This window comes from Amblyomma maculatum, chromosome 4, assembly GCF_055883805.1.
Source record: "Amblyomma maculatum isolate TAMU_Amacu chromosome 4, ASM5588380v1, whole genome shotgun sequence".
Taxonomy (NCBI): Eukaryota; Metazoa; Arthropoda; class Arachnida; order Ixodida; family Ixodidae; genus Amblyomma; species Amblyomma maculatum.
Window position 1 is genome coordinate 163,429,096 of NC_139347.1, and position 20,606 is coordinate 163,449,701.

General features: G+C 46.4%; 1 protein-coding gene across 1 annotated transcript in view; it reads left to right on the plus strand.

Annotated features, from left to right (window-relative positions):
- Positions 1 to 6,919: 6,919 nt before the first annotated feature.
- Positions 6,920 to 20,606, plus strand: part of LOC146193397 (scoloptoxin SSD552-like) — a 34,550-nt gene continuing 20,863 nt past the window's right edge. The window contains exon 1 of the mRNA XM_084602740.1: positions 6,920 to 7,202. Within this exon, the coding sequence (XP_084458866.1) occupies positions 6,957 to 7,202 (246 nt within the window). The 5' untranslated portion in view covers positions 6,920 to 6,956. The remainder of the gene's footprint in view (positions 7,203 to 20,606) is intronic.

A 20,606-nucleotide genomic window follows, 5' to 3' on the forward strand; every position in this document is an offset into this window, starting at 1 on the left:
CCCGACGGTTGTTCTTCGCGGGGAGTGCCTCGGCTGCATTGAAGAGCTGGATCCTTATCGCACTTACATGTTCTCCGAACCTGAAGTTTTTCCTCACGTCACTGCCCTGACGTCTTGTGCTGCTACAAGTGACGAGCTTCCTGCCGACGCCCTTCATCGAGCTATCGCGACCGACCTTCCGTCCGCCCAACGGGACCAAATAGTCGCCCTCCTTCAGCGCTTCAGTGCATCCTTTGACGTGTCCCAGCCTTCCTTGGGCCACGCCTTGACCGTTTGTCATGCAATCGACACTGGTTCTCATGCTCCCCTGCAGCAGCGACCATATCGCGTGTCGCCTACTGAGCGCCGCGTCATTCGTGACAATGTCGCCGATATGCTTCAACGGGGGCATCATACGACCATCTCATAGCCCTAGGGCCTCCCCCGTAGTGTTGGTGACGAAGAAAGATGGCACGATCCGCTTCTGTGTGGACTACCGGCGTCTGAATAAGATAACCCGCAAAGATGTTTACCCACTACCACAAATTGACGACGCACTGGATTGTTTGCAAGGAGCGGAGTTCTTTTCGTCGCTAGATTTGTGCTCTGGCTATTGGCAAGTACCAATTTCTTCCGCTGACCGCCCGAAAACAGCCTTCATCACTCCCGATGGCTTGTATGAATTCAATGTGATTCCATTCTGACTGTGCAATGCCCCCGCCACCTTCGAGAGAATGATGGATATCATTCTCAGTGGGCTCAAATGGGAAACGTGTCTTTGTTATCTAGATGACATTGTCGTTTTCTCGAAAGATTTCCCTTCCCACCTTCTGCGCCTTCAGCGTGTCCTTACGTGCCTTACTGAAGCCAGCCTACAGCTTAACTTGAAGAAATGTCACTTGGCCGCTACCAAGCTCACAATACTTGGTCATGTCATATACAAGGATGGCGTTCTACCGGATCCTACCAAACTTCGTGCCGTCGCAGACTTCCCCAAGCCCACAACCTTGAAAGAACTGCGCAGTTTTGTCGCTCTATGCTCGTATTTCCGCCGTTTTATCCGCAACTTCGCCAGTATCATAGCCCCTTTAACGCAACTTCTCGCCGGAGGCCCGAACCTCTCCTCTTGGTCACCAGCCTGTGATGCTGCGTTCAGTACACTACGCCGTCTACTGGTCTCTCCCCCTATACTCCGCCATTTTGACCCTGCCTGTTCGACCGAAATACACACTGATGCAAGCGGCGTTGGTCTGGGCGCTGTGCTTGCTCAACGGAAACCTGGATATTCCGAGTATGTCGTCGCGTACGCTAGTCGTACCCTCATGAAAGCGGAATCGAACTACTATGTGACCGGAAAGGTGTGTCTGGCCATCATGTGGGCCATTACCAAGTTTCGTCCTTATATTTACGGTCACCCATTCTACGTTGTTACCGACCACCACGCGCTCTGTTGGCTATCCTCCCTCAAAGACCCCTCCAGCCGCCTCGCCCGCTAGGCGTTACGTCTTCAGGAGTACGATATCCACGTCATATATCGATCTGGACGCAAGCACACCGACGCTGATGTCCTTTCCCATTCATCGCTTCCTAACGACTCGACGGCTGGCTTCGTTTGTGCCTACGATATGTCGCCGCTCAACATTACCAACATGAAATCTGAGCAGCAGAAGGATCCATGGATATCCTCCCTCTTAACATTCCTGTCTACGCCCGCAGAGCTGTCTCCGTCACGTGCACGTCGTCGTCAGGCCCACTACTTCGCCACTCGTGATGGACTTTTATACCGCCGCAATTACCATCCTACAGGGCGAAAGTGGCTTCTCGTGATTCCGCGACATCTCCGTGCTGAAATCTGCGCCTCTTTCCACGCCGATCCCCAATGCGGCCATGCAGGTGTCATGAAAACCTATTCTCGACTGCGTATGAGATATTACTGGCGCGGTATGTACCGCTTCATTCGTCAATACATCCGATCCTGTACCGCCTGCCAACGTCGCAAGAATCCACCCCCTCAGCCAGCCGCTCCGTTGCAGCCATTGCCTTGCCCCAGCCGCCCTAATGACCGTGTCGGCATCGATCTGTATGGCCCGCTTCCGACCACTTCGGTTAACAACCGCTGGGTCATCGTAGCCGTCGACCGCCTAACCCGTTACGTGGAAACATCGGCCTTGCAGTCTGCCACCGCACGGGATGTTGCTTCGTGTATTCTGCATCACCTCGTTCTTCGTCACGGCGCACCGAAAGAATTGATGAGTGACCACGGACGTGCGTTTCTTTCCGACACTATCGAAGCGCTCCTCAAAGAGTGCCAGATCATTCACCGGAGTACCACAGCGTATCACCCCCAAACGAACGGCATGACTGAGCGATTTAATCGCACTCTTAGTGACATGCTAGCCATGTACGTTGATAGCGCTCACTCTAATTGGGACCAAGTGCTGCCTTTCGTAATGTACGCCTACAATACGGCTACGCAGACTACGACTGGGTTCTCCCCCTTCTTTCTTTTATATGGTCGTGAACTCACGTCCACCATGGATACTATCCTGCCCTACCACCCCAACGCTTCAGAGGCCACTCTACTGTCTGAAGCGCACACATTTGCCGAAGGATGCCGACAATTGGCACGCTCCATCACAACGGAGAACCAGGCTCAATAAAAGCATAACCGGAACCCTACAAATCCAGCGCCTTCATATCCCTCAGGTGCCCTCGTTTGGCTCTGCGTGCCTTCCTCAGCACCCGGCCTCTCATCCAAACTCCTATCGCGCTATCATGGACCTTACCGCATTCTCGAACAATCTTCTCCCGTCAATTACGTAGTAGAGCCCTTGAACCCATCTCCAGATCATCGCCGCCGCGGCCGAGAAACTGTACATGTCGACCGCCTCAAGCCGTATTATGATCCCCCTACCCTTTCCTCACCATGAGTCGCCCGGATGGCTCCTTTTCCGCCGGGGGGTATTGTAGTAATCCCGATCGCCATCAGCTCACGCGCCAACCCGAAGAGGTAGACGAAGTGGAGCCGGAGCCTTGTTGCCACTGCACTGTTGGCAAGCTGTTGGTTCGAACGCTACCCCCGTCGCTTTGGTTTGCGGACGTTGCATACGGTCTTGGTGCTCCAATAAACACCTTACAAGTCATGTATAGTGTTCTCTCCTGCATTAATGACGTAACTGTAGAGGTAGTGGCGTGTGGTGCGTATAACTGTAAGCTTTTCTGAAATCCAACTGGCAGGCTAAACAATTACAAGAGATCAACGCTGCTGAGCCAAATATTGAGCGAAAGCATTAGCTGCGGGTGACCGAGCGTTCTACTTCTTCTCTTTTTCTTCTTACTCAGCAAAGATATAAAGCCCGGCTTTAACCAAGCCCCAGGTAGCACAGAATGTAGGCCCCCAGTAGGTCCGTTGTAGGCAAGTGGGGCTGGGGCAACCATCATAAAACCTGCATCGGTTCCCGTTGGGGCAAAAGTGGGCAAGCCCCATTTGGGCTTGCCCCTGCTCCTCCTGCATGGGTCCAATAGCGGCGTTTCTTGGGCTAATGCAGAGCACATTCCTGCGTCCAGACCACAAGGGTCCCTTGCCTGATATTTGAGGGCAATCCAACCTAAATGTGGGCTTTTTATGGGAAAGCCCTCATAGATCCGAAGTGAGGCCGCCCCCATTAAATCTTTGTGGGACCAACATCGGCCGTAGTGGGGCAAGAAAACGGACATACCCACATGCTGCCCAAATCGGCCCCTTGTAGGTTACTTGAGGGCAGGTGAAATATGAATAAGGGCTCAATTTGGGCAAGTCCTCGTGAACCCCAAATGAGGCAGCCTTAGCTAAACCGTTTTAGGTCCCACATAGGCTGTAATGGGGCTGGAAGGCGGGCGTGCCCGCATGGTACCAAAATCGGTCCTTTGTGGGGACTTTGAAGGCCCGTGCAACAGCAGGTGGGCTCTAGGTTCAAAAACAATGTTCAGCCCAATTGGGGCTGCCCACATAAAACTGCTTTATATCCCACGTGGGCCGTAACGGGGCTGGAAGGCGGGAGGCCTGCATGATACCGAAATTGGTCCCTTGTGGGGAATTTGAAGTCACGTGCAACAGCAAGTGGGCTTTAGGTTCAAAACCAACACCCAGCCCAGTTGGGGCTGCCCACACAAAACCGCTGTAGGTCCCATATCGGCCGTAATGGGGCTAGGAGGCGTGCGTGCAATTGCGTAATCATTGTTTCCAACCTTTATTTGCATTAGATGTTGCTTTAAATTACTATTATAGATGATTTCTATAACAGTTGTGGCCATGTTTAGTCGATTAGAAATTTACATGGCTTTAGTTCTCGCGCTCATGCAAATTGCGCTACAAATACTAAAACGAACTGATTGCTAACTGTTGCCTGTTATGTGGTTGCTTTGGACAGCCTGCAACTCGCAGCCCAATATTACTTTTCAGAACACACATCTCCATGGCCTGAACAAGATGTACATGAAGTCATTTCGGCTAGATGAATGTTATGAATTGTTGTAGAATTTAATATTGTGGCTGTTTAGAAAGTGCAGACATATATAAAATAATTACTTAAATATGTGCATAAATATTGATTGGGAAAACTTGGACTAGGGCTTTCTATCAATTTCCTACGTTGGACCCCTATGAGAATAATGTGGGCAAGCCCAAGTGCGGCTAGCGCTATAGAACCCGCATTGGTCCTATGTCATCTGAGGGGCTAACTGAAATAAAAAAAGATGTTCCTCCAAAGCGGCTGCCCAAATCGGTCCAAAGTAGGACCATCGCGGGGAGTTGGCGGGATGTGCCCTTTTAACAATGCCGGAAAAATGTGGGCAGCCCCGCAAGGGCTGCCTGCATCGGCCCCTAGTGGGGCCTATTGGGGCTTTGTCGACAGCCCCCTTTGGGCCTACGTCGGCCCCTCTTGCAGCACCCACATTGAGCCCACCGGGGCTGTCCTGCATTGGCTGCATCGGGCCCACCGGGGCCCACCCTTCAGAGCCCACTTTGTGCTACCTGGGGCCGTATGAACGTGCCTTAGCGACCTATAGGGGCAACGTAAATGCCAGTCTCCTAGCAGGCTGATTCTGACATAATCATCCCATGTGAAACGAGAGACCCAAGTTGGCAGCTCCTGCCAACTGAGCTGCGGCTCCGACCGCGCCACGCCGACCGCTTGAGTTGGGAGCCCATCTCTGGCTTTTGTGTCACGTGGGGCATGGCGTCACAGCGCCGCGTGGGTAAGACGTGGCTACCGCCGCGCTACGCCGACCGCTTGAGTTGGTAGCTCAGCTCGTGCAGTGTAATGTCACAGCGTCACGTGGCTACCGCCGGGCTACGTTGAAGGCTCGAAACATAGAGTAGTATTGCTTTCGCAATAAAAGGGCGGTATGAGAGAAGCTTTTTCACCGTATCAGCTCTGTCATAACATTGTTTGCATTACTAACATCTCCATGTCATCAATGCCAGGTGGAAAAGAGGAAGAAGAAAGCAAGCTAAACCAGCCAGGACACTTCTGGTCGGCGACCATCAGGGAAATTTGCGATTTCGGCTTAACATAGGCCATACCGGCGGTCGCTACAGTAAGTACCACACATTTCACTAAACGCAATTTGTCTTTGATTCAGAGACACGTACCGCTTTTATTGTATGACGTGAAGAAATAGACATCCGATCTGGGTGTTGAAATGTTTTTCGTTGCTTGTTTGTTTAAATATATATCGGGTATTTATTTATCCTAATGGAAGTTGCGCAGTGATGTGGTGAATTGTGCCTGTTGTAGACCATTTCCCTTTAATTGTAATGCGACCAGCACTCTTGCTACATGATGCAACAAATTTTCCCCGTATATAGTAATACCCCTTCATCTCTCTTCCAACCAGATTTAGTAATTTGCAGCTTATACATATTCATTTTTATGACATGCATGGTCGACAATTTATACCTTAGAAATCGGTATCTAATTGCCGAAATTATGGTCGAAATTGTTTTATTTATCCTAGTGCGGAATAGTTTCACACTTTTGATTGCGCGGAATTTTCGGTTTTGATTTATCGACCGTAACGAGGCGTGTCAGGATGTTTTCAATTTGCGACATGCTAAGGGAATGCAGAAACTGCAAATGATTTCCACGCAAATACCCTAATTATGTAGGTATGCTTGTTTTATGTTTTTCGCGTAGTTGGAATTCTGTTCTGACTGCGCAAAACTGAGTTTATGCTTCAAATTTGGCTTATATTTTTGTTTAATCGTTTTTAACGGAGAAATAAGGCAAAAAAAAAAGAATTGATCGATCTTTCTTTTCAGAAAGGGGGGGAAGGGGGTAGTTTTTTGGTTGGATGCCGTTATTATTTCAAGCCACAAATTCCGTTTAAAGGAAAAATTAGAAAGGAGTTTTCACTCGTCGTCTTTAGCAATTTCAACTATATCCTTGCTAGTAAAGGTCGTACTATTCGCTTCCGCACGTACTTATTATTTAGACCTCGTTCAGGGTTGTTTTACAGCCAGAAAATTCGTTTCGTGTGTTTGCAGGCGAACCGTGAGTTTAGACTATAACTTGATCTACCGTACCGTTGTGCATAAACAGAAGATAAGATCGTACATTCTTGAATGCTAGGTGACTTGAAAAGTATTTCGCCTTCATGGTTGCCAATCGATGGCCTGGATCTAACACTATTAGCTAGAAGGATCGCCGATATATCGATATATACTTTTTTTTAGGCGGGAATGCTGATCAAGCTCACTCAACCTATACATTCCTATGACACGTACTCGGGGATTGCAAGGCTCTTTTAGCAAGGTTATCAAGTCTTCTGTATCTATGCTATGTAACATATTCTGGCGCGTACACTTCCTGATCATATTTTTTGATTAGACATTGTTTCACGTGTACGTTACTCTGCAATGTTTTTTTTTCTTTCTTTTTTTTTAACACGGTCTTGTTTTAACATGTAGCCATTTCAGCTTCTACTACCCAGCAAGAATGTCGACCGATGTGTATGAGCTGCTGCTCGCTTTCACACTGCTGGCGGTGTGGCCAGCCTATGCCCAGCAGAAGGCAACTGGGGATGTGAGCCCCGGATCGGCCAACAAAAACTGCCACAACGTTAGCGGCCACCTCAACACCGAAGAAAAAGCCGAGTTGCTCCGGGTACACAACGAGCTCCGCAGTCAGGTGACCATGGGGCGGCTGCCGGGGCTCAAGACAGCTGCTAACATGCTCGCTCTGGTAAGAAGTCATTGCAGAAGGTTCACATATTCTTGGGTACGGTATATAACGGCTGATCTAAACGTACTTTGAAATGAATACGTTTTTGGGCAATGTTATGAGAAACGAAACTTTACCCGCTGTTGTTGGTCTGTGCTTCAACAATCCTGAAAAGGATTTCGCCAGCTGCTCAATACGCGCTAAGTATATGAATATTAGACGACCGCATCTGGTCTGGCTTTGCTGTGTGTCATCACTTCGCCCAAATTCTCAAATATTTGCGGTTATTTAAAAATATTGAGATTTTAATTGAAGCTTGTTATCAGCCTTTAGGCTGAAAAACAAAGGAATGTCATCATCTCAGTAACTGCGGTAATCTTGGCTGTTAGTAAATTTGATTAAGAACGTTAGTACCATTTTCGACAATGCGCAGTCGTGAGCTCATCCGTCTAAAGCGCTCGAGCGGGATTCCTTTGGCTGCACATGTAAATCTTGCCGATAACGACTGGTTTCGGATAGCCTTGATCTTAGCATGCGCGGTCTGCTGCTTCATCTCTTTGTCGGTTCACAGTCGCGATCTTCAACAACGACTATAGCGCTGCATGCCACGCTAATAAATTCGAAGATAACGCTTTTGAGATGTTTGCATGCTGGAATTTTTGGAATGTGCAGCCTTTTCTAAACCACACATGGCACATAAAGACGTTGTTGGCTATCGCATATGCGCAGTGATGCACTTCCGCATCGTAAAGCGACACGTCATCGTACCTGGTCTTATCACTGGCGTGCGCCGAGGCTCTTTATCTCTACTTTGATTTCGCAGTCTGCAGCGCCTTCACCGTCGATCGTTAGCGATCGGTGTTGTGAACCTTCGCGGCAATAAAGTAGCAGGAAGTGCAGTGCGCACGCTCAGGTGCATGCTTTCTCAAACCAGGCATATCGGCAGGCATCGCGCGTGCAGCCAAGGTGAGCCCCTTCGAACGCTCTACATAGACGTGTTGACGACTGTACGAATAAGAAAAAAGGCAGACCTTTTAAGCGTGTATAACTTGCGGTACGTTCGCTTAGGATTACCTAACTTGGGCATATAATTTTTGATATAACCTTTTAATCATAAACTCGTTTCCGTAAATAATGAGCGCCTTCTGCCTCTATGCACTCGTACGTACTACATAGGACAACCAATAGGCAACCTGCAATGAAGTTTGCTGGGTCGATCGCCGCGCCGTAACACATATCCTAGCGAGAAGACCGAATACTTCTGAGGCGGCTGTTTAGGACGTTTTCACGCCACCTGCATGACCTTATAGCTTGACCGCTGCATGGCCGAAGCTTTACGTGGCGCGTGCCAGATCATCATCATCATCAGCCTGATTATACCCACTGCAGGGCGAAGGCCTCTCCCATATTTCTCCACTTAACCCGGTTCTGTGCTAGCTGCATCCATTTGACCCCTGCGAACTTTCTAATCTCATCCGCCCACCTAACTTTCTGCCGCCCCCTGCTACGCTTTCCTTCCCTTGGAATCAAGTTTGTTACCCTCAGCGACCATCGGTTATCCTCTCTTCGCACTGCATGTCCCGCCCATGTCCATTTCGTCTTCTTAATTTCTACTAGAATGTCGGTAACTTGAGTTATTTCTCTGACCCACTCTGCACGCTTTCTATCTCTTAATGTTACCCCTACCATTTTTCGTTCCATAGCCCTCTGGGTTGTCCACAACTTAAGTAGAACTCCCTTGGTTAGCCTCCACATTTCAGCCCCATAGGTGAGTACAGGCAAGATGCAACTGTTGTATACTTTCCTTTTGAGCGATACCGGTAAGCTGCTAGCCATAATCTGTGAGTGCTTGCCAAATGCGTGCCAGATAACTGGGGTTAGTCGAGAGCGCCTGGGCAAGGACGTTATCTGTCACACGCGTATCTATAACGGTGCTGAATGTGTTCAGTCGTTTATCGCGAACCATGCGGTTAACAGCAGCATTTTTGAGTTACACTGCGGGACAATTGTAGCGCTATCTGCAGGTTCCCTATAGTGCCTGGCTTTGAGTCCTACGATTACGTTCTGTAGTTACAGCATGCACTCAGGTCAGGTCTAACCGGCTGAACTGACATATTGCAGGCGCATGCCGGCAACGAGAATACATAGTTCCAGTACAGAAAAGTATCTACAATATTAAACAGTTCAACATGTTGCGTACGATGTGTACATCAACATAGTTTTTTCAGATAAGAGGGGCGCTGGCCTACGCAGGATACGTCCGCACCCGAAAAGTAGACATATCGCATATTGGACTACATGCAAATATTCAAAGCTGTTTTATATATCGTAATCGGTCTATAATGTAGTCCTTTCGTGTACAATGGGCATATAAAACCTGAACCATTTTTTTTTAATTAGGAAATGTTATTTCACAGCAGGTGTATTCTTTAATCCCCGCTTTACGATCGTGCCCGTGCCCACGCCGCTAGTGCTATTATACAAAGTGCATCTATAGAAACACATGAGATGTCGGCAGTATTTTGCTCATTCCACTGAGAAACGACAAATATAACTGATCGCCCCGCTGGAGTGGTGTAGTGGTAGGGCGCTGGACTACAGTGGCCAAGCATGCGTTCGAATCCCGGCCTCGACGGCCACTCTTCGATGGAGGCGAAAAGCTAGGCGCCCATGTTCTGTGCGGTATCAGTAGACGTAAATAACGCGAGGTAGTCAAATTTTCCGGAGCCCTTCACTACTGTGTCTCTAATAGCCTTAGTCGCTTCGGGACATTAAGCTCTACGAATAACCACATACAGCAGGTCAACGTCATGTTGGTGTATGTCCAGCGTGAAAGAAGACGTTTGCCGTGGCGCTTAAAGCAACATGGCTTCGAAATCGCATTACCTACTGTCACAGTAGTCTGCAGAGCGCTCATCAAATACTAGCGGATGTTCGTCACCACCTTTGCTCTGTGAAAGAGAGAGTATATTTCGAAGTGTTTTTCTTTCATGTATGTCTAAAGGTCACGCTCTCGCCTCGCACTCCGAGTGGGGCGATAGCTACATGCAGGCAACATAGCGTCTTGCGAACACAACGCCTTTAAAATGATTTTTTATACCTTCACAGTCTCTCCATAATCCTGAAGAAACGACATCATAGGTGACTTGTGAAATTTAAAAACTGCTTTGAGAACTTTGATGTGCATATATTCCTACAGGCGCAAAAACTGCTTTGAGAACTTTGATGTGCATATATTCCTACAGGCGCTAAGTCTGATTTCTACCCTCCATCATACCAGCAGCTTATTGCAGCGCCCCTGGACTTCCCGTGCTTTTCTGATCAGTATCGGCCGTTTCCGATCAGTATCGCACCCCCCCCCCCCCCTCCTCAATTGAATCTTGCCAACCAAGCCATATCACTTACGATAAGCTTATGTTCATAATCGGAACGCCTTTGTCAGAGATTGCCACTTCCAGGCGCTGTTATGGCTTCGTTTGCTTGTTTCTTTAGGAACAGAAGTTTTAAGAAAGAAAAGGTTCACGTTAACAGCATGGATATTGCACTTTATGCTCCTCGGGAATTACAAATGACATAAAAGATCAATAAAAGCTCATTGTACAACGAATTCACGCTAAGCCACTTTCGGCCTGCTAACATCTTTTGTCAAGAGCGTCCTGAACCAACTCGTCCGAAGCTCCACGCTCAGCTTGTACAGGAGATGAACAAAACTGCCGGTTGTGAGATCGGATGGTAACACGCCATTCACAATCACCGTGTCCGGCTTAATCATGAGTGGCACAGGGAAGAAAGGGGAGCGCCTTTTCGCTCTTAATGAATCACAGGCATTAATATTTGCTCGCGTTTTTTTTTTTCGACTTAAAAGTGATGCGTTTAACATCAGCATACCTGAATTACCCCCTGGTATGCACTGCGACAAATAAATATTTATGTTCATTAATTCCTGTTATGGCTTCCTTTTCATCATGAACGAATGCTGTGCTTGGTATTTAATATTTACGTATTGGTGGCGCCTGTGAAATATTGTAATAGAGCAGCTAAATTTGTTATATTTTCAATCCAGCTCTTTACGAAGGCAGGCTCAAGGGTTATTGTGAAACAAAACTATCAATGATTATATTAAACTTTTTCTCCCGTTTTACGGAATCTAAACAACTAAAAGTCAGCAAGTCAGAGCCGTCATCCGGGTGATGAACTCGATGCCAAATTATCAACAAACAGAAATAATAAACTCTGCTGTAAGTTAATTGGTGGCCTTAGAGACAAGCCCTCGACGATGCGTGTATTTGCGTGTTATTTTAAATAGGAAACAAGCAACTAAATTGAGTGGTTTAAAGACTACAATACGACACTATCGGATCAAGACCGGCTCGTGTGTCCCTTGAAACATTACAAGCGCCATATATCTGTTATCTGCCGAAGAGCTACAATGTGCCCTTCTGATATGCACAACAATGGCGAATTATAAAAAAACCTCTGTGAGTGCTAAATTTTTTCCTGTCATGATCATGCGAGTGCAACAAATCATGTGGCGCCCCACTGCGTTATCTAGTTCTCCATGAATTCAGTACAAACGAGGGGGGAAAAGTGGCTGGATAAATGAGTTCATCGTGAGCTACGGGTGTCGAAAGTTCCCCTTAGAGGAAAGTTTACCTGAATCATTTACCATCACCATCGTTTGCCGGGTTCAAAATACTATCTGTCGAAAATTGAATGCTATGGCACACATACAAAGTACGAGCGTCCTTGTAAGTAATGTGTTTCAAATGGTCGGTTTGATAGCGTGGCATTGCATTATTTTTATCGTTCAGTGGCTGTGAAGAGGAATTTTTCGGTAATGGTCTTAGAATTTTCACGACTAACCACCCACCATGCGAAACGTTAAAATTTTGCTTCTTGGCTACGTAATATTTATCAGTGAAGTCCACAGCTATTTCGTTTCTTTGTGGTATTCACGTGTTTGGGTAGCCACAAAATCGACCCGCAGAGAGCAGTATGAGCGTCACAATCCCGAAAACTTGGACGAGTGGGACGATGCGCCATGAGCTCTTCTAGTTACCGGCACCGCTCCGCTTGTATTTAGCTCGAAAAATGAAATCTTATGAGTGGATAACGCTTTGTCTTAAGTTTCTCCAAATGCCCCGCCGGGGTGGCGCAGTTGTTACGGCGCTCGACTACTGTGCCCAATGAAAAGGGATCGGATCCCGGCCTCGGCGGCTTCGTTTCGATAGAGGCGAAACGGGGTGGCGTCCGTGTGCTATGCTGTCAGTGCACGTTAAAGAACCACAGGTGGTCTAAATTTCCGGAGTCTTCCACTACGGCGTGTCTCATGGCCTGCGTCGCTTTGAGACGTTAAACCCCACAAACCAAACCAAACGAAGTTCCTCGAAACATCATACAGGTGTCCACAGAGCAAGTGTGACAGATGTTACACCTTTCCCTCCTTGTGAGCCAATTATTATTATTGTTTTGCTCACCACAAGGACGCCTATTCGTTTAGCCTCCATGGAAAAGGTGGCTGCATTTCGATGGAGACGAAACGAAGAGGCGTCCGTGTGCTGTGCGATGTCAGGGCACGTTAAAGATCCCCAGGTGGTCGAAATTACTCCACAGCCCTCCACTACGGCTCCTCTTTTTCTCTTTCCCCTTTTACTCCCACCTTCCTCTCTCTCTCTACGGCGTGGATCAAGTGTCCATAGAACAAATGTGATACATACTGCGCCTTTTATGTCTTGTGAAGCAATTATTATTATTATTATTATTATTATTATTATTATTATTATTATTATTATTATTATTATTATTATTATTATTATTATTATTATTATTATTAAGAAACTTCAAGGCTAGTACGCTATTTCTAAAATCGACTCTCAACATTTGCCGCTCTCGGAGGCTTTGCGATTACTGATTATCAAAACTCTGTCACACTTGTGACCAGCACAGGTCCTCCAGCGCAATCACACAATGTGCTGACTTGCCTGTGTATGGTTTCTAGCAAGTGACACTACCTTTAAACTATTACAGATGACGAAACCTGTATTAAACATGTGATCAGCACAAGTATACTCCAGCACTATCACACAGTGTGCTCACTTTCGGGTGTATGGTTCTAGCAACTGATACTACTTTTAAACTGAGTGCATCCTACATTTCTTACAAATGGAGGGTAATAGCCTAAAAAGAGGCCATTTTGAAGCCGCAGTGTTATCGTCACGAGCCGATACGCTGATGTGCCTACCGCTCAGAAAGAGATAACTTTCGGAGTTGCGCGAGATGGTAGTGTGTGTCTGTTTCGAAAACGTCAGCTTTGCACAGGATCCTTCTGCCTAGACAAGTGAAAGCAGGACATGTTCGCCCGGCCAGCATAGAGCTAAGGAAAATAGACGTGGCATATTAGCTTGGTCAAAGCATGGTAGGAGAAGGTTGTTTTAATACCTATCGCATGGACGAGCTTTGCATAAGCACTCGTTGTAATAGAGGACTCGAGAAAATATCTTATACCCCTTGTTACTACTCTCCCCACAGGGGGCATCTGTTAAAGCAGATGTTTGCGTGTGCTGTGCGACACAACGGACCCTGAGCACCCACGCTTAGCCGTGCGTGGCATCGTCGTGTCTGGGGAAAAGGGGATCCTGGTGGTTGAGCCGATGCCGAGTGTTTGGACCTTTAAGGCCCCTCGGCGGAGGCAACACACCACTTTGGCCCACGCTTCCCACAGACGGCACCTCCGGGCTGACCCACCTGGGGGAAATCGGCAGTCGCCTTTTCCTGTCCTCCCCTTCATCTTTCACTTTCCTATCCCCTTTCTTACAACTGTCCTGCCTTCTCTTACCTTCTTCATTTCTTCCTACTTCCAGGCGGCGAGGGTTAACCTTGTGTGGCTAACTACCCTGAGTTATGCCATATTGAGTTATATAGTTACGGTGTACAGCTGGCGTGGGCAGGACTTGATTGCCAATTCCTCTCCCTTCCCCTCGTTGGACTCCATGGTGGGTGGCTGGCACCGCAGCCGAACAATATACATTTTTTATGGCTTCCTCTTCTTCTTACACTGATCGCCCACCTTCGAAACGAGGGCGCACCAACCAAACTGCCCAGTTCTTTTTGAAAACAAAGAGCACCTTCCCACACTTTCACGTAGTTCATAGTGAGCACTCAGAAAAGACAGCAAGACACGTTTCACCGTTCATTGTTGCAAAGACACTGACTGAAACTATAGGCAAGGGTTACAAGATCAAAAAGCTTGCAAATGGAGACATGCTGTTGGAACTTTTATATCATCATCAGTATGAGAAACTCTCAGGTGTCAGTGCTTCTGGTGACATTCCTGTTGTGATTAGCCCACATCGTTCTTTGAATACTGTTCGCTATGTTCTTTCTGACCATGACGTAAAGTACATGACAGAAGAGCAACTGCTGGAATGGCTGAAAGAGCAACACGTGACAAATGTATACTGAATAGAAATAAGACGCGACAACAAAGAAATCGATCAAAAGACTTTGTCCTTACCTTTGCACTGAGCGTACTCCCCGAGTCTGTGGAGGTGGGGTACACAAAACTAAACCTGAGACCTTACATTCCGAACCCACGACATTGCTTTAACTGCCAGAAATACGGTCACGGTACACAGAGCTGCCAAGGCCTGCTCACTTGTGCAAAGTGTGCTGCACATGAGCACCAAACCGATGACTGCCAAGCTCAACCCCATCTCTGTACAAACTGTCAGGGCCACCATCCTGCTTAGTCGCGTAGCTGTCCGGTGTGGAAGGCCGAAAAGGACATAATCACTCTAAAGGTAAAAGAAAACATCACGTTCACCGAAGCACGCAAACGATTTTCAATCCAACACCCTTCCTATTCATCTGTGGCGCAGCAGGGCGCGGCACAACAGGAGTCTTCAGCACCTACTCAGGCCACAAAAAGTGAGTCTGGGGTGGTGCCATCCGCGCCCCTGGTGGAAGTAGCTGGTGCTGCTCCACTACCCCCAAAACAGGCTGTGCTGACCCCCAGGTTAGCGGGCCCGAAGTCCTTGTCTCAAGGGGCAAGGTCTAAAACAAGTGCACTGGTGCCTTCTGCATGAACGTCCAACACATCCGAGGATGTGATGGACACATCTCCCTCCTCGCCACCGCGTCAGCGGCGGCAAAGCTCTCTCGAGCGAAAAAGAAGGGAGAAAGTGCCAATAACAGGTCCAAAGGACCCACTACCTAGGTTTTTAAACTATCCTCAACTAATATTTTACCATGGCATTTTTAGTTCACTGGAACTGTCGTGGACTTTTAAACAATTACACTGACATAACAGATATATTAGGTTCTTTTTCCCCAGTCGCATTGTGTCTCCAGGAGACAAGCCTTGGACCACAGAAAAAAAACATCCTTAAAAAGCATCACGTCTTTCGTTGCGATCGACAGAACCCAACCAGACTCTCTGGCTGCGCTGCTATTGTGGTCCAAGGTGGTATTCCAACCCGAAAAATCGACCTTAAAGCCACATACGAAGCAGTTGCAGTCACAGTGCTCCATTTTAAAACCATAACAATGCGTTCCATATACATTGAACCCAGTCTAACCGTCACACTTCACGACTTAGAAACTCTTTTAATACAACTACCAGAGCCATATCTTTCAGTTGGGGATTTTAATGCTCACTCCTCTTTTTGGGGAAGCAGACAAACTGACGCCAGATGTCAGGTTTTAGGAGATTTTATTCTGTGAAACAATGTCTGTTTGTTAAACATGGGGAAACGCATACTGCTCTCCAAGCACTGCCAAATTCAGCTGCCTAGATTTGTCTTTTTGTTCACCAAGTGTTTTTACCGATTTTAAATGGGACGTTTTTGACAACCCCTATGGGAGCGATCATCTTCCAGTCATTATCAGCCTAGCATCATCCCCATCAATCACCCTAGCAAAACCACGGCGCTGGAAGCTAAATTTGGTCGACTGGGCGCTCTTCCGCGAAGAAGCTGCCCTTGAAGAAATCTTTTCGGACAGTTCTGATGTGGACAAATTAAATGAAACTTTCACAGCATGTATTGCTTTCGCCGCTCACCTAGCCATTCCACGGACTTCCGGTGTGGTGAGACAAAGTCGTATAGCGTAGTATAGTCAAGAATGCAGAAAGGCAAAAAAGGAATGGAGAATTTTACGCCGGTACCCAACACATGAAAACCTGATAAATTTCAAGAAGGCAAAATCTCAAGCTCGGTATATCCGCCACACAGCTGAAAAGCAATCATGGCAGAGGTATTTATCTTCTATCAACAGCTCGGTTACATCCAAAGACATGTGGGAAAAAGTTCATAAACTGGATGGAAAATACTCCTCCTTCAAAGTTCCACTTTTCGCAACCTCTGGCACACAAACCAATATAGAGGAACAAGGAGACATATTGGGAGAATATTCTGCTGCAGTTTCAAGTTCTACGCACTATACACAATGGTTTTTACAGTACAAATCAACAGCTGATAAACAAAAACTCCCAATAACTGGTAGCGTAAATTAACCTTTTAATGCTTTAATTACACTACAAGAAATACACAGAGTACTGTCAGCTGGCAAACACTGCACCAGGACCCGATGATCACTACGAAATGTTAGCCCATTTATCAGAAACCTCTGTAGAAGCATTGTTAAAACTGTTTAACAAAATCTGGATATCCAGGAAAATTCCTGAGTCCTGGAAGAAGGCCATTATAGTGCCACTTTTCAAGCCTGGAAAGTCTCCAAATTCGTCAGGCCAATTGCCCTGACGAGCTGTCTTGCGAAGTGCTTTGAAATTATTCTAAATATAACATTGATGTTTGCCATCGAATCCTAAAAACTGCTTGACATTCACCAATGCGGCTTCAGTAAAACATATTCCACTACTGACTACACTCTTAGAAAAAAAGGTAGTGAAAACGTAGTAACGGCTGCTGTTACAACGTTTTTTAAACCTTACTACATATGTACTATGTTCCTACGACTTTGTCACTACCTCAAAGAAAAAATAAGCAGTAACAAGGTAGTGAGGTCTGTTGTTACTACGTTCTTTGGCAGTTACTACACTTGCACTACCTCACTATTGCCCTGGTAGTAACCGTTACTACCTTGATATGGAAATGGATGATCGGAATATGCAGGTGTATGTATACTAACATTTCTGGTGACTTTGCTACTCGGTGCCCCACTTTTTTATATAATGAAAAGGGCATCCTAAATGGCAACAAAACTGCCAGTGCTGTTTTTGTTTTCAATAATACATATATGCAGCACGTAGTGTCCGATTCTTTAGTTAAATTTCTTAATTGCACTTTTTCAACGACTTCAAACTACTGTGCCTGACTTGCACTCATTTTTCCTTCTGGTTTTACTGCAAGATGCATCCATGTTCAATGCTTTACCCTTTTGTGGTGGGGTATTGTTTTTTTTCCTTGGACATACGATGCATTTTTTTTAATCCGTAAAGTGAGCAGTCATTGTCAGCGACATGTGTGCTGTGTTCCAACCCTTACTACAGCCTCTCCATAGGCTAGAGCAGTTTGTCTAAATAAAATAAATAAATGGTAATAAAATACAAAAGTACTCTTTATTCTAGAGGCACAAAGGAAAGAAGTGTAAACATTTTCAACTAAACAATTGTAGCCAGCCTGCAGATAATACTGCCAGTTCAATCTGTGATCATTATTTCTGGCCTCAGTACTAGCTCCTTCTCAAAATACAGGTCTAGAACTTGGGACGATTGCAGTTCTGCAGGCTGTATAACTCTCTCTTCTGTTGTTCGACAAACAGTATATGACCAGCGGTGTCGCTGAAACAACACAGTTCTAAGAACACTCACATGAATAAAGACTGACCCACAGTACATATACAGACCTATGATCTGTCCAAAAATAGGCAGCAGGTCTTTCTCCAAGACCACTACATCTAACACTTTGTGTTTACAACTTGCAACAGTAACGGATGACGCTCCCCACACAGGAACACCTTCAGGAAAGACTTCATGAGTGAATGGGGCTAAGTCCTCCTGTCTAAGAGGCTTGGCCTTCGTTGTCTGAATGCCCATGTTTAACTCATCTCCAGACAGCTCGAAGCTCTGAAGCAGCTGATGCCGTTCTGCGATTGACTTCGAAATATTCTTGAAATTTCTGTTGCGACATGCTATCATTTTCACATATTGGTGTTTTGCTTCGTAACGCATGCACCAATATTGTTTCAATGGGCCCAACTGGTTGATCAGCCTTGGATAATGCACCAAAAAATGGAGCTTCGGGGTCATTTTTCCAGGATAAAGAGCTACAAAATTTGTCAGAAAAAACCTAATTTCTTCTTGAAGGAAAGCAATATGGTCATGTGGGATATCATTGGAAAATATTATGTCAACAATCCTCCTGAGTTGAAGATACACTTCCCAATGCTCATTGAGATCTGCAACAATGTCACCAAATATAAGTGAAAAGAAACGAAACAGGCACCACTTCTGTGATGCAGTGCCTTTATAAGCAGCTTCCCCCTTCACAAAAGATTTCTCGAGTCCTTCAGGTTTGTTTTTCCTGTCGTGTGGCCCAAACTCAAACAAAGTGACACGTTCCAGATCAGAGTAACTCATTACTTTCGAACTTATGAGGCCTTGTAAGATCTGTCTTAAAACATGAGTTATGGATCCTTCGACCAAATCATGCATGATGTCAGGCGGCAGTTGGTGCGTCACATCAAAGTAATTGAGACCTGACAATGGCGACATACTTTTCACCCCATGAATTGCTGTACTTAGTGGTTGGTTTACAACTGCAAGTTCAACATGCTTTTTGTGCGCAGTTGCATCTCGTACCTGTACATCTTTTTCGTGGAAAATTTTGCCGAGTTCTGAGAATGCCACAGTGCAAAAACGGCACGGGTGCCCTCGATTGAAGCAGCAAGTGAAACCACCTAACCTGTTCATTGAGAGGTTATCCCCACAGAAGGCGACAAGAAAAGCTGTGACTCTCACAGCTGTTGCATGCAGCTGCACAGTGAAACCAGTTGTGCTTATAGCTGAGAGCTCAATGATAAGTGGTCCCAAAACTGCATCGATTCCATGCTTAAGAATAAGTTTGTATTTTGCAATAATTGCTATATGTATGGCACTAAGCTGGGACCTGTAACGTGCGTGAAGGTTCAATACACTGAAATACACAACAAGTAGCTTGTGCACGTTGCGCTTGGGTCCTATCGGGTTAACAATCTCAAGTTCATCTGTATAAAACACAAAAACAGTGTGAACTGAGATCCTTTCTGTATAAGTGCCGACTGCTTTTGCTTGTACATGAAACCATCACAAAAGTTGTGCAATAGTGGAGATGATTCTCCATTTGATGCCTCCTCATTTAAATGACTGCGAAAGGATTCTGAAAGCATTAGGTTTTGCAGAACATTAGTGACAGGAATATACTGGAATGTTTCTCCAGCAGCCAAGACATGCTCCACAGGTTTTGTGTAAGGAAGGCATTTCTTGGCAAACTGCTCTCTCTTGTGTTTGCTCACCACATCTTCAAAAATCTCATCCAGAAAGTCACAAGCAAGCAACGTGTGCAAGTCTTTTCCGAGCGGCAGAGGATGAATGTCTTGCTGAATCTTGGTGGAAAAAAGGCGAAACATATCGCACAAAGTCACTTTCATATGGCAAATGATGCTTTCCATTGTAGAGTGTGGCAACTTGTGTACTTCTGCCATGCGGAAGAAAAGTAAACACAGGTGCTTCTTCATTCGCGCTTTGAAGTCGATAGCTCCACTGGCAGCTGAAAAACCAGTACAGGATGCGGCCTCTTGTTCTCCATCGGTATCGTCCATGAGGAGGCTAGAGCTTAGCAGTTCATTCCCACTTAAAACGTCGCCTTCCGCAATGGAAGCACTTGCCGAAGCGTCCAACCGTAGCTCACCACTACTGCTTTTTTCCGTGACAGCGGCATCGCCAGGTGTGTCGAGGTCCATATAGCTTCTGTGGTCCCGATAAACGTGCCTCCGATACGACTCAAAGAGACGGTACGTCTTTGCGCAGCCTTCCACACCACACATCACAGAAAAATTGCTATCATAGCGGTGGTCCCCTATGTGCCTGACCACTTTGCAAAACTTCACAGACGTAAAGGGACAACGCGGACACGTATGAATCATTTTGAAGCACGTATACTTGCGGGTGACGTATACTTCGCTGTCACACCATTAGGCCAGCCATTTGATGCACTCTGTCAACTGCAACAGCTGAGAGAGGCTTGGTTGATAAACATTTCCGAGGGAGGCAGATAAAAGCAAGCTGGAGTAGAGCAGTAGAGACGTCGGCAGCGCCGCTAGCTGAAGCCACTTTCTGAACGGAGCCTAGAAACTAGCGAAAGTGACCTTGGCCTGTCAATACAGGCACAACAAACATAACTGCGCAACGCGTAATGTCTGAAAAGGTAG